Consider the following 15,284-nt stretch of genomic DNA (forward strand, 5'->3'; position numbering starts at 1 on the left):
CATTTTTCTTGAGTGCCAGAAGGGTTGGGACATTCATGTGTGAAAGTCTCATGTCTGTACATAAAACGGTTTAGGAGTAGCAACGATGCGAAAACATGTGATGTTTTGGATTTTTAGACGTCATTTTTCAAAACCGCTCCATAGGAAATGAATGGGGGAGGTTTCGGGTTTGTGTCGGTCTGAGGTGATTTGCGAAAAATCTATAAATGCCACACCAATGAGGGTTACATTTCCCGAATCCTGACAAAAATACCTACGTTTTGATGTATAATTTGTCTACGTAGAGTGAAAATTGAGCGAGTAAGGTCAAGTTGTTCGGAGTTTTGAAATCTTTAAAAAAGCTAGAGTGGGCCACTCTAGCGGTTGGAGAATTCCGTCATTGACTTTCATTGTAAACGATGATTTCGCTGATTTTTGGACATGAGCTTTGAGGAGTAACTGTGAGGAGATGATAAAAGATATCCACATCCCGTTTTCACTTCTGAATAGTTCACAGATATATCTACAAACTGGAAGTTAAACGGTGTTCGTAGGTGAAAGCATGACGACACAGTACAGCGTTGAAATTGGTCATTTGGAGGCTTTTTTGAAGCTTTCTTTCTACCCGACTCCATTGATTATCATGGGTTTTTTGGGGGTTGGTTTTTCGCTAATTTTGTTGCCATGGTAACTCGAAATCCCAATAAAAGTAGTAGCACACATCTCGAGATCGAGCCACAGGTTTTGATGCCTATATTGTGGGGGTGCACGCTACTTTTTGGGCCGCATTAATCGTGAAGTAAGAAAAATAAAGAATAATAAAGAGACGCCTTTAGAGGTGAATAGTAATAGGTGCCTCCATGCATTTGCATGGGAGGCAGTGCTGTGCTTCGCACAGCACTGCCTCCTCATTGCAAATGCTATGGCAGGCGCCTAATAAAGAGTCCGTTTAGAGGTGAATAGTAATAGGTGCCTCCATGCATTTGCATGGGAGGCAGTGCTGTGCTTCGCACAGCACTGCCTCCTCATTGCAAATGCTATGGCAGGCGCCTAATTAATAATAAAGAAGTCATTTAGAGGTGAATAGTAATAGGTGCCTCCATGCATTTGCATGGGAGGCAGTGCTGTGCTTCGCACAGCACTGCCTCCTCATTGCAAATGCTATGGCAGGCGCCTAACTAGAAAAATTTCTGAAGAAATTTAGCAAGGCGCCTGCCACTTGGTGCGTACCGTACCGTCAGAAATAGCAACAGGAAGCCACACTGCGAATTTCAGGTTCCTACGGTCTTCACAGCCCCCGCAACGGCCGTTGAAAGGTGCCATGTTAAGTCAATGGACCTCCTAGGAGCCTCTTGCTAGCAGCGTTGTCATGGAGACTCACTGACAGCTTCAGCCCTCTCTCTGTCTGTAAAGGCAGAAGAACTCTGGCTAAGCAGCAGTTGGTAGGACCTTCCTAAAGCTATTTCCGTTAGCAACATGCTAACGGTTAGCCGCTAGCATGGCTGTGTTCAGTATCACCGGGTGATGTTACTCTGTTAGTTTGGTTGAAATCCTGTACTGAGAAGTGCCTAAAAAGGGAGAAAATGCTAAAATTCACCAAATCTGTCAAGCAGAAGTTTATACAGGCTTCCTAGAGCTAAATCCGGTTAGCAACATGCTAACCGTTAGCCGCGAACATGGTTGTGTTTGGTATCACTGGGTGAGTGTACTCTGTTAGTTTGGTCCAAATCCTGTCTGGGATGAGCCTTAAATAGGGAGAAAAAACGTTGTTTATAACGTTGCCATGGTAACTGAAAATGGCGGGTGGTACAAAAAATTACTTCATGGGATCAGCACATATGTTTTAATATACACACTGTGGGGATTATAATACAAAAATATTAGTCTGCCACAGCGGGAATCAATCCCACGACCTCTTACATGCAAAGCCTGCACTTTCCATCTGAGCTATACTGTAGCGCCATATATGGGCATGCAGTATTGGGACCATAAGGGGTTTGGTCCCCCATTGGAAAGCATTGGATGTTTGACACCTGATAGCTTGGAGATGCTTTATGCCACGTAGCCCAAATTTCTTGTGGAGCTTTCTCTCTAAAGTAAGAACAGACTCTGTGAAGCAGAAGATGGTGAGACCTTTCTAGAGCTACTTCCGGTTAGCAACATGCTAACAGTTAGCCGCTAACATGGTTGTGTTCAGTATCACCGGGTGATTGTACTCTGTCAGTTTGGTCCAAATCCTGTACTGGGAAGTGCCTCAAATAGGGGTGCCAATACTTAATGTCACCAAACGTGACCAAAGTTCATGGGTCAGATTGGCCTCCTTTAGCAACTCATCCTCACCACATCTGGGCATAGAACTCAACATTTGACCAAAATTGTCAGTAGCGCCATTTCCCACAGGTGGGTGGTGCTGTATTGGCCAATTGGGTCGTGTCTAGGCATCATGCCAGGTCCTGTTGGAAGCAAAGACCCAATAGGAAAGCATGTAAAATCCAAAATGGGACAGTAAACTGACTTGTGGCTGAAAGTCACATGAAAATTTTAAAATGTTAAGAGGAAGTGACTGTGCGAATTTCAGATTTCTACATTAATCACAGCCGCTGCAGCTGGCGTCGAAAGTTGCCATTCTATCTCAATGGAACGTCTCCCACTGGCCCTCAGAGTTCCGTCGTCATGGAAACTCACTGACACAGCTGCAGCGGGCCAGTCTAAAAAAGTGCAGACACTTGGTGTCCAAGTCTGCCTATTGGATTATAATGGAGAACTTTGCCTCGAACAACGCACGATTTCTCCGGAACCGTAAATGGTAGAGACGTAATTTTTTCTGTGTTTATTTCGTAAAGGATAGGGGAAGAAGACTTGCTATCGGTTTTTGCTGGAAAAAGTTTAATAAAGGCGTAAAAAATTATGATCTAAAGGACATTTTTATGAAATTTCAGAAATCCTCTGAAAATGATCCCGAACAAATCGCTCTGGCTAAAAAAGTATAAGAGATATCAAAATAATTCTTTCACTGTGAGTATCAGCAGGCTTTTGATGACCATGTAGCTCATTTTCATATTTTTACAAAAATCGGTGTAGGCACAGCGACGATGTAAAAAAGTGGATGATGTGGGAAAATGCAGCTCCAAAGCGATTTCAGGATTTTGCACATTCGCTACTCCCGAACAAATTGTTCCTGCGGAAAAACCGTAACAGTTATCCACAAAATTCATTTTTCTTGAGTGCCAGAAGGGTTGGGACATTCATGTGTGAAAGTCTCATGTCTGTACATAAAACGGTTTAGGAGTAGCGACGATGCGAAAACATGTGATGTTTTGGATTTTTAGACGTCATTTTTCAAAACCGCTCCATAGGAAATGAATGGGGGAGGTTTCGGGTTTGTGTCGCTCTGAGGTGATTTGCGAAAAATCTATAAAATCCACACCAATGAGGGTTACATTTCCTGAATCCTGACAAAAATACCTACGTTTTGATGTATAATTTGTCTGCGTAGAGTGAGAATTGAGCGAGTAAGGTCAAGTTGTTCGGAGTTTTGAAATCTTTAAAAAAGCTAGAGTGGGCCACTCTAGCGGTTGGAGAATTCCGTCATTGACTTTCATTGTAAACGATGATTTCGCTGATTTTTGGACATGAGCTTTGAGGAGTAACTGTGAAGTGATGATAAAAGATATCCGCATCCCGTTTTCACTTCTGAGTAGGTCACAGATATATCGACAAACTGGAAGTTAAACGGTGTTCATAGGTGAAAGCATGGCGACACAGTACAGCTTTGAAAATGGTCATTTTGAGGCTTTTTTGAAGCTTTCTTTCTACCCGACTCCATTGATTATCATGGGTTTTTTGGGGGTTGGTTTTTCGCTAATTTTGTTGCCATGGTAACTCGAAATCCCAATAAAAGTAGTAGCACACATCTCGAGATCGAGCCACAGGTTTTGATGCCTATATTGTGGGGGTGCACGCTACTTTTTGGGCCGCATTAATCGTGAAGTAAGAAAAATAAAGAATAATAAAGAGACGCCTTTAGAGGTGAATAGTAATAGGTGCCTCCATGCACTGCCTCCTCATTGCAAATGCTATGGCAGGCGCCTAATAAAGAGTCCGTTTAGAGGTGAATAGTAATAGGTGCCTCCATGCATTTGCATGGGAGGCAGTGCTGTGCTTCGCACAGCACTGCCTCCTCATTGCAAATGCTATGGCAGGCGCCTAATTAATAATAAAGAAGTCATTTAGAGGTGAATAGTAATAGGTGCCTCCATGCATTTGCATGGGAGGCAGTGCTGTGCTTCGCACAGCACTGCCTCCTCATTGCAAATGCTATGGCAGGCGCCTAACTAGAAAAATTTTTGAAGAAATTTAGCAAGGCGCCTGCCACTTGGTGCGTACCGTACCGTCAGAAATAGCAACAGGAAGCCACACTGCGAATTTCAGGTTCCTACGGTCTTCACAGCCCCCGCAACGGCCGTTGAAAGGTGCCATGTTAAGTCAATGGACCTCCTAGGAGCCTCTTGCTAGCAGCGTTGTCATGGAGACTCACTGACAGCTTCAGCCCTCTCTCTGTCTGTAAAGGCAGAAGAACTCTGGCTAAGCAGCAGTTGGTAGGACCTTCCTAAAGCTATTTCCGTTAGCAACATGCTAACGGTTAGCCGCTAGCATGGCTGTGTTCAGTATCACCGGGTGATGTTACTCTGTTAGTTTGGTTGAAATCCTGTACTGAGAAGTGCCTAAAAAGGGAGAAAATGCTAAAATTCACCAAATCTGTCAAGCAGAAGTTTATACAGGCTTCCTAGAGCTAAATCCGGTTAGCAACATGCTAACCGTTAGCCGCGAACATGGTTGTGTTTGGTATCACTGGGTGAGTGTACTCTGTTAGTTTGGTCCAAATCCTGTCTGGGATGAGCCTTAAATAGGGAGAAAAAACGTCGTTTATAACGTTGCCATGGTAACTGAAAATGGCGGGTGGTACAAAAAAATTACTTCATGGGATCAGCACATATGTTTTAATATACACACTGTGGGGATTATAATACAAAAATCTTAGTCTGCCACAGCGGGAATCAATCCCACGACCTCTTACATGCAAAGCCTGCACTTTCCATCTGAGCTATACTGTAGCGCCATATATGGGCATGCAGTATTGGGACCATAAGGGGTTTGGTCCCCCATTGGAAAGCATTGGATGTTTGACACCTGATAGCTTGGAGATGCTTTATGCCACGTAGCCCAAATTTCTTGTGGAGCTTTCTCTCTAAAGTAAGAACAGACTCTGTGAAGCAGAAGATGGTGAGACCTTTCTAGAGCTACTTCCGGTTAGCAACATGCTAACAGTTAGCCGCTAACATGGTTGTGTTCAGTATCACCGGGTGATTGTACTCTGTCAGTTTGGTCCAAATCCTGTACTGGGAAGTGCCTCAAATAGGGGTGCCAATACTTAATGTCACCAAACGTGACCAAAGTTCATGGGTCAGATTGGCCTCCTTTAGCAACTCATCCTCACCACATCTGGGCATAGAACTCAACATTTGACCAAAATTGTCAGTAGCGCCATTTCCCACAGGTGGGTGGTGCTGTATTGGCCAATTGGGTCGTGTCTAGGCATCATGCCAGGTCCTGTTGGAAGCAAAGACCCAATAGGAAAGCATGTAAAATCCAAAATGGGACAGTAAACTGACTTGTGGCTGAAAGTCACATGAAAATTTTAAAATGTTAAGAGGAAGTGACTGTGCGAATTTCAGATTTCTACATTAATCACAGCCGCTGCAGCTGGCGTCGAAAGTTGCCATTCTATCTCAATGGAACGTCTCCCACTGGCCCTCAGAGTTCCGTCGTCATGGAAACTCACTGACACAGCTGCAGCGGGCCAGTCTAAAAAAGTGCAGACACTTGGTGTCCAAGTCTGCCTATTGGATTATAATGGAGAACTTTGCCTCGAACAACGCACGATTTCTCCGGAACCGTAAATGGTAGAGACGTAATTTTTTCTGTGTTTATTTCGTAAAGGATAGGGGAAGAAGACTTGCTATCGGTTTTTGCTGGAAAAAGTTTAATAAAGGCGTAAAAAATTATGATCTAAAGGACATTTTTATGAAATTTCAGAAATCCTCTGAAAATGATCCCGAACAAATCGCTCTGGCTAAAAAAGTATAAGAGATATCAAAATAATTCTTTCACTGTGAGTATCAGCAGGCTTTTGATGACCATGTAGCTCATTTTCATATTTTTACAAAAATCGGTGTAGGCACAGCGACGATGTAAAAAAGTGGATGATGTGGGAAAATGCAGCTCCAAAGCGATTTCAGGATTTTGCACATTCGCTACTCCCGAACAAATTGTTCCTGCGGAAAAACCGTAACAGTTATCCACAAAATTCCTTTTTCTTGAGTGCCAGAAGGGTTGGGACATTCATGTGTGAAAGTCTCATGCCTGTACATAAAACGGTTTAGGAGTAGTGACGATGCAAAAACATGTGATGTTTTGGATTTTCAGACGTCATTTTTCAAAACCGCTCCATAGGAAATGAATGGGGGAGGTTTCGGGTTTATGTCGGTCTGAGTTGATTTGCGAAAAATCTATAAATGCCACACCAATGAGGGTTACATTTCCCGAATCCTGACAAAAATACCTACGTTTTGATGTATAATTTGTCTGCGTAGAGTGAAAATTGAGCGAGTAAGGTCAAGTTGTTCAGAGTTTTGAAATCTTTAAAAAAGCTAGAGTGGGCCACTCTAGCGGTTGGAGAATTCCGTCATTGACTTTCATTGTAAACGATGATTTTGCAGATTTTTGGACATGAGCTTTGAGGAGTAACTGTGAAGAGACGATAAAAGATATCCACATCCCGTTTTCACTTCTGAGTAGGTCACAGATATATCTACAAACTGGAAGTTAAACGGTGTTCGTAGGTGAAAGCATGACGACACAGTACAGCGTTGAAAATGGTCATTTGGAGGCTTTTTTTAGGCTTTCTTTCATCCCGACTCCATTCATTCCTATGGGGTTTTTTGGGGGTGGTTTTTCGTTAATTATGTTGCCATGGTAACTCGAAACCTCAATAAAAGCACACATCTCGTAATCGAGCCACACGTTTTGATACCCATATCGTGGGGGTGCTCGCTACGGTTCGGGCCGCATTAATCGTGAAGGAAGAAAAATAAAGAATACTAGAAAAATTTCTGAAGAAATTTAGCAAGGCGCCTGCCACTTGGTGCGTACCGTACCGTCAGAAATAGCAATAGGCAGCAACACTGCGAATATCAGCTTCCTACGGTCTTCACAGCCCCCGCAGCGGCCGTCAAAAGGTGCCATGTTAAGTCAATGGACCTCCTAGGAGCCTCTTGCTAGCAGCGTTGTCATGGAGACTCACTGACAGCTGCAGCCCTCTCTCTCTGTCTGTAAAGGCAGAAGAACCCTGGCTAAGCAGAAGTTGATAGGACCTTCCCAAAGCTACTTCTGGTTAGCAACATGCTAACGGTTAGCCGCTAGCATGGTTGTGTTCAGTATCACCGGGTGATGTTACTCTGTTAGTTTGGTTGAAATCCTGTACTGAGAAGTGCCTAAAAAGGGAGAAAATGCTAAAATTCACCAAATCTGTAAAGCAGAAGTTTGTACAAGCTTCTTATAGCTACTTCCGGTTAGCAACATGATAACCGTTAGCCACTAGCATGGTTGTGTTCAGTATCACCGGGTGATTGTACTCTGTCAGTTTGGTCAAAGTGCTGTACTGGGATGTGCCTCAAATAGGGAGAAAAAACGGCGTTTATAACGTTGCCATGGTAACTCAAAATGGCGGGTGGTACAAGAAAATACTTCATGTGATCAGCACACATGTTTTGATATACACAATGTGGGGATTATAATACAAAACTCCAAGTTTTCCAAACCTGGAATCGATCCCACGACCTCTTGCATGCAAAGCCTGCACTTTCCATCTGAGCTACACTGCAGCGCCATATATGGGCATGCATTATTGGGACCATAAGGGGTTTGGTCCCCCATTGAAAAGCATTGGATGTTTGATACCTCATAACTTTGAGATGCTTTATACGTAGCCCAAATTTCTTGTGGAGCTTTCTCTCTAAAGTATGAACAGACGCTGTGAAGCAGAAGTTGGTGAGATCTTCCTAGAGCTACTTCCGGTTAGCAACATGCTAACAGTTAGCCGCTAACAAGGTTGTGTTCAGTATCACCAGGTGATTGTACTCTGTCAGTTTGGTCCAAATCCTGTACTGGGAAGTGCCTCAAATAGGGGTGCCAATACTTAATGTCACCAAACGTGACCAAAGTTCATGGGACAGATTGGCCTCCTTTAGAAACTCAGCCTCACTACATCTGGGCCCAGAACTCAACATTTGACCAAAATGGTGTGTAGTGCCATTTCCCACATGTGGGTGGTGCTGTATTGGCCAATTGGGTCGTGTCTGGTTATCATGCCAGGTCCTGTTGGAAGCAAAGGCCCAATAGGAAAGCATGTGACATCCAAAATTGGACAGAAAAGTGACACATGACTGAAAGTCACATGAAAATTTTAAAATGTTAAGAGGAAGTGACTGTGCGAATTTCCGATTCCTACATTAATCACAGCCGCTGCAGCGGGCGTCGAAAGTTGCCATTGTATCTCAATGGAGCTTCTTCCTCTGGCCCTCAGAGTTCCGTCGTCATGGAAACTCACTGACACAGCTGCAGCGGGCGAGTCTACCGAAGTGCAGAGACTTTGCTCACAATAAGTCCCACTGGATTATAATGGAGAACTTTGCCCCGAACAACGCTTCATATCTCCTGATCTATAAATGGTAGAGACGTAATTTTTTCTGCGTTTAGTTCGTAATGGATAGGGGAAGAAGAAAAGCTATCGTTTTTTGCTGGAAAAAGTTTAATAAAGGCGTAAAAAATTATGATCTAAATGGGATTTTTATGGATTTTTAGAAATCCTCTTAAAACGGTTCCGAACAAATCACTGTAGCTCAAAAAGTATAAGAGATATCAAAATAATTATTTCACCATGAGTATCAGCAGGCTTTTGAGGACTATGAAGCTCATTTTTATGTTTGTATAAAAATCGGTGTAGACACAGCGACGATGTAAAAAAGTGGTTGATGTGGTAAAATGCAGCTCCAAAGCGTTTTTAGGATTTTGCACATTCGCTACTCCCGAACAAATTGTGTACTGAAAAACTGAGTATTTCACAGATATATCTACAAACTGGAAGTTAAACGGTGTTCGTAGGTGAAAGCATGACGACACAGTACAGCGTTGAAAATGGTCATTTGGAGGCTTTTTTGAGGCTTTCTTTCTACCCGACTCCATTGATTATTATGGGGTTTTTGGGGGTTGGTTTTTCGCTAATTTTGTTGCCATGGTAACTCGAAATCCCAATAAAAGTAGTAGCACACATCTCGAGATCGAGCCACAGGTTTTGATGCCTATATTGTGGGGGTGCACGCCATGGTTCGGGCCGCATTAATCGTGAAGGAAGAATAATAAAGAATAAGATATAGTCCGTTTAGAGGTGCATAGTAATAGGCCCTGCCCATGCATTTGCATTGGGAGGCAGTGCTGTGCTTTGCACAGCACTGCCTCCTCATTGCACATGCAAGGCAGGCGCCTAATAAAGAGTCCGTTTAGAGGTGCATAGTAATAGGTGCCTCCATGCATTTGCATTGGAAATACTATGGCAGGCGCCTAACTAGAAAAATTTCTGAAGAAATTTAGCAAGGCGCCTGCCTCTTGGTGCGTACCGTACCGTCAAAAATACCAACAGGAAGTAACACTGCGAATTTCAGGTTCCTACGGTCTTCACAGCCCTCACAGCGGCCGTTGAAAGGTGCCATGTTAAGTCAATGAACCTCCTAGGAGCCTCTTGCTAGCAGCGTTGTCATGGAGACTCACTGACAGCTGCAGCCCTCTCTGTCTGTAAAGGCAGAAGAACTCTGGCTAAGCAGCAGTTGGTAGGACCTTCCTAAATCTATTTCCAGTTAGCAACATGCTAACGGTTAGCCGCTAGCATGGCTGTGTTCAGTATCACCGGGTGATGTTACTCTGTTAATTTGGTTGAAATCCTGTACTGAGAAGTGCCTAAAAAGGGAGAAAATCCTAAAATTCACCAAATCTGTCAAGCAGAAGTTTGTACAGGCTTCCTAGAGCTACTTGCGGTTAGCAACATGCTAACCGTTAGCCGCTAACATGGTTGTGTTTGGTATCACTGATTGAGTGTACTCTGTTAGTTTGGTCAAAATCCTGTACTGGGATGAGCCTCAAATAGGTCAAGTTGTTCGGAGTTTTGAAATCTTTAAAAAAGGTGGAGTGGCCCACTCTAGCGGTTGGAGAATTCCGTCATTGACTTTCAATGTAAACGATGATTTCGCTGATTTTTGGACATGAGCTTTGAGGAGTAACTGTGAAGAGATGATGAAAGATATCCACATCCCGTTTTCACTTCTGAGTAGTTCACAGATATATCTACAAACTGGAAGTTAAACGGTGTTCGTAGGTGAAAGCATGACGACGCAGTACAGCGTTAAAAATTGTCATTTGGACGCCCGCTGCAGCAGCTGTGATTAATGTAGGAATCTGAAATTCGCAGAGTCACTTCCTTACTTATGCAATGTTTAGAAGGTTATCGGAAGCAACATTAAAAATAATATTACAATTTTTTTATAAAATTTGGAGAGAAGGTGAAGTTCCAAATAAATGGAAAACTGCAATAATCCTCCCATTTAATAAACCAGGAAAAGATTCTTCAGATCCAAATAATTACAGACCAATATTATTGACATCTCACATATGTAAATGGTTGGAGAAAATATTAGTAAAAAGATTGGGGTATATGTTAGAGCAGAGGCAGATAATAAGTAGTTATCAATGTGGATTCAGAACAGGAAGGTCTACAATGGATGCATTAGTGAGAATTAGTAATGATATAGAAAAAGGATTAAAAATGAAAGAATTGATAATAGCAGTATTCTTTGACATTGAAAAAGTGTATGCCTCAATGTGGAGGGAAGGTTTATTGATAAAGTTGGAAAATATGGGAATAGGGGGAAGAAGGTATAACTGGATAGCAAGTTTCTTTACAGAAAGGAAAATTAGAGTTAAAGTTGGGGATGAATACTCAAGAGATTTTAAAGTAGAAAACAGCACTCCTCAAGGAAGTGTAATTAGTCCTTTACTTTTTAATATTATGATTAATGATATATTCTTAAATCTAGATGAATGCATTAAATCAGCACTTTATGCAGATGATGGAGCTATACTGATGAGGGGAAGGAATGTCTCACATTTAGCTAAAAATATTAAAAGAGCTGTTAATAAAATAGAAAAATGCTCTTATGAATGGGGATTTAAATTGTCGGTAAGTAAATCCTGTTATATGATTTTTAGTAATAAAAGAAATATTGATATAGGAGAGATAAAGTTATATGATCAACCTATAAAAAGAGTAGATGAATTCAAATATTTAGGATTATGGCTAGATAGTTCATATACATGGAAAATGCATATTAAGCAGCTAGAAACAAAATGTAAGAAAGTAATAAATCTCATGAAAGCAGTGGCTGGGAATGATTGGGGGGCTGATAAGCAGTCACTATTGAATATATATAGAGCTCTTATGAGATCAGCAATAGATTATGGTTGTATAGTATATGAAGCAGCAGCAAAAACATCATTACAAATTGCAGATAAATTACAATATAGGGCATTAAGAATAGCTACTGGAGCAACTAAGACTACCCCCATTAACGCTCTTTTAGTAGAGGCTGGAGAAACTCAGTTAGAAATAAGACGGGTCAGAATATCACTGTCATATTGGATCAGAGTTAAAAGCAGTAGTGAAGGAAATCCAGCAAAAAGCATGATAAAGAATTGTTGGGAATATTCTAAATTCACAAGAAAGGGATTTGGATGGAATGTGAATGAATAGGCAAAAATGTACGAGCTGGAGGATAAGACATTCTCACAAAATAACCCAATTAGTGCTGTGCCACCATGGTTGTTTCCAGAAACAAAAGTTGACTTAAAAATACATGAAATGAAAAGAAAATGGAAACATAATGAAGTTGGGGTTAAATCTAGCATATATATCAGACAATCGTTTTACAGTTTTTTAAAAATATACACAGACGGGTCAAAAAATTCAAAGGGAAATGTGGGTATAGGGATATTTATCTCAGAGTTTAATATATGTATATGTGAAAGATTAACAGACCTTTTATCTATATACACAGCAGAAATGGTTGCAATTATTTTTAGTTTACAGTGGGTGGAGGAGGTTAGACCGGATAGGGTGGTAATTTGTACAGATTCAAAAGCTGCAATAGAAAGCATTCATTCAGGAGGAAATAGTAGGAAAGACCTGGTAATAGAAATTTATCAGAGTTTATATAGGTTATATAGGTATGGAATAGAGGTTCAGTTCTGTTGGGTACCGGCACATGAAGGGGTGAAAGGAAATGAAACAGCAGACAAGCTAGCAAAAAAGGCTTTAGGAAAGCAGAATAAAGATCAGATTTCATTTGGGAAAGAGAAAGGTAAATCAATAATTAAAAAGAAAGAAACAGAAATATGGCAAAAAATATGGGATGAAGATGAGAAAGGAAGAAGATTGTATAGGGTTCAAAAATCTGTAATATGTAAAAATTATGGAAAAAGAAGCAGAAGGGAAGAGACAATTTTTACTAGATTAAGAACTGGACACACATACTTGAATGAGTTTTTGTATATAATAGGGAAGAGAAATAATGATATATGTGAGGGTTGTGCAGAAAAAGAAAATGTGGATCATGTTTTGATGAATTGTATTAAATATGCAACGGAAAGAGAGAGGATGAGGAAAGTAATTATGGAAATAGGGAGAGATTGGAGTATTAAAGGAATTTTAGGGACAGATGGAGATAGAGAAGAAAATATGGTAATTAATATAGCATTGTTTTTATTTTTACAACACAAAATTAAAAAATAGAATATAGTAGGTGGAACCATAGAGCTACACACTCATGTACAGTAGGTGGCGGTGAAGAAGGCGGCATTTTCAGATGCTGTTTTTTTTGTAGTAAATTCTACAAATGACAAGGGGACCACAGTGACAAGGGACCTAAAATAACATGGAGTCATTGATGAGGGTGAAGAGAGCTAAACAGCAGGGTAAGAGTCGTTTCTATATCTGACGTTTGTTCATTTTCAAAGTGAGGAAAACTGAACTGTGCTTGGCTCGAGGCTGTGAGCGGAGTCCTGCGCAACTGAAGTCGAGCTTCAGGTGCCGCTTGAACGTCTGATAGCTCGTCTAATGCAGTTGTTAGCTTGTTAGCTGGTTAATGACAGGAGCTCGTTTACGTGCGTAACTTTCCTGGATGTGATTAAAATGTGTTCAGATTAAAAAGAAAAGTGTTCCGAAAGTACCGTTTATATGGGATGAAAATCAAATAATCCAACCATGACGTGCGTTTACTCGCACCAAGCTTTATTCAAAATAAAAACTCTGACATTAGCAGAGTTGATGATTTCCATAAAACAATAGAAGTTTTGTACTTCTACAAAAAAAAAAGAGGCAAAAATGCGTTGGTTCTGCTCCATTGTGTCACAAAAAAATGTGTTATATGCAGTGTGATTTAATTTAAAATTTCAAAAGGGTTTTATGGCTCCCAGTGTTTTATTTACTGTGTGAAACAGGTCCAAATGGCTCTTTGAGTGTTAAAGGTTGCCGACCCCTGGGCTGTTCATTATTGGGGGGGGGGGGGGGGGGGGGGGCTTCGGCTTTTATCTGTTCTGGATAGGGTGTAGAAGAATGTTGGAGCATCAGTAGCAGCTAGAGTTTACCATGTTCTCCCAATGAATTAAAGCTTCGAACTGGGGAGTGGTGAACACACCTCCAAATTGTGCATAGGATTGCTTTGCAGAGACAAAGCACCGGAGGCTTACTAGTTTTTCAAGTAGCAGTTTAAATGCAAAATCTAAAAATAAACTTTTTTGGCTGTCAGAGAAGCAAAGAAGCAAAAGAGCATGCTTGAGTAACAGCTTATAGTATTCTGTTTGTTTCGAAGAAAACACTAAGAGGAGTGAGTAAAAGCCGAATGCTGCTGTAGCAGTAATTCTGTGATGATCTTATCCAGCTTCAGAATAAGACTGGCTGTCTTTTTAAAGTTGTGGCCATAACTTTGTGCAGCACAGTCATATCTGGACTAATATGTTGTGAATGCATGTGTTTGCAGTATCCTGAAGGACCTGTTACGTGTTCAGCAGAGTATCGGCTACTGTCCACAGTTTGACGCTCTGTTTGATGACCTAACTGCCAGGGAGCATCTGCAGCTTTACACTCGCCTCCGTGGCATTCCCTGGAAGGACCAGGAGAGGGTCAGTCTCACTCTCTCTCTCTCACACACACACACACACACACACACACACACACACACACACACACACACACACACTGGAACAGCTGACTTCAGTTTAAGTAAACAATGCTGTGCGAAATGTTTTTCCATTACAGATTTCTTGTGTTCTTACTTTCATTGTCAAATTGAAATGTTTTCATCACCAAGACTCTAATGTTAGACAGTGTGAGTACAAAAAGCAGTTTCAAATGATGATGTTATTTAATAAGGTAAAAAAAAAATACAGGAACTTGGCTCTATTTGAGAAACTAATTGCCCCCCCCCCCCCTTGTTAAATCATGAATTCTCTGATTGGCTTTATTTTTGGTTCACTTTAGTTGCCAAACCCGTAACTGATTACTGCCAGACCTTAAGATCCAAGAAATGACTTAAACAGAACCTATCTGATAACATTAAGTACGTTTAAAGATCTTGAAAAGGAACAGATAAAGTCCCAATCTAAAGAAATGAGAGAACAATGAGAAGCAGAGTTATTGACATCTATCAGTGTGGAAAGGGTTTCTAAACAACCTCTAAAGCTTTGGAACTCCAGACAATCCCAGTGAGAACTTTTATTCACAAATGGTGAAAACATGGTTCTGTGATGAACTTTCAGGAATAACCAAACTACCAAAATTCCTCCAAGAGTGCATTAACAACTTATCCAAGAGGTCAAATAAGAACCAACAATCTAAACCACATCAGCAAGACAAATTCTGAATGGCTAAAATGGCTTTGGAAGTGGCCAAATCTGTGCTTAAATCTGATTGATCCTGTGGCATGGCCTTTTAGGCTGAAAGTCTGAAATTTAAATGAATTATATTCTAGGAACAAATTAATATCAGGCAAAGAAGGTTGACCCAAAATCTCTCTACTATGATACAAAATGATTAGTTATCACAAATGATAAATGGTCATTGTTTTTTCTAGCAGTCTGTTACA

General features: G+C 41.0%; 1 protein-coding gene across 5 annotated transcripts in view; it reads left to right on the forward strand.

Annotated features, from left to right (window-relative positions):
* abca2 (ATP-binding cassette, sub-family A (ABC1), member 2) overlaps positions 1-15,284 on the forward strand; it is a 243,795-nt gene that overhangs the window by 215,587 nt on the left and 12,924 nt on the right. For all 5 annotated transcript variants that reach the window (XM_036144715.1, XM_036144717.1, XM_036144718.1 and 2 more), the window contains one exon: positions 14,181-14,322. In XM_036144715.1, coding sequence (XP_036000608.1) covers positions 14,181-14,322 — 142 coding nt within the window. The remainder of the gene's footprint in view (positions 1-14,180; positions 14,323-15,284) is intronic.

The sequence above is a fragment of the Fundulus heteroclitus genome, chromosome 12 (assembly GCF_011125445.2).
Source record: "Fundulus heteroclitus isolate FHET01 chromosome 12, MU-UCD_Fhet_4.1, whole genome shotgun sequence".
NCBI classification, from domain to species: domain Eukaryota; kingdom Metazoa; phylum Chordata; class Actinopteri; order Cyprinodontiformes; family Fundulidae; genus Fundulus; species Fundulus heteroclitus.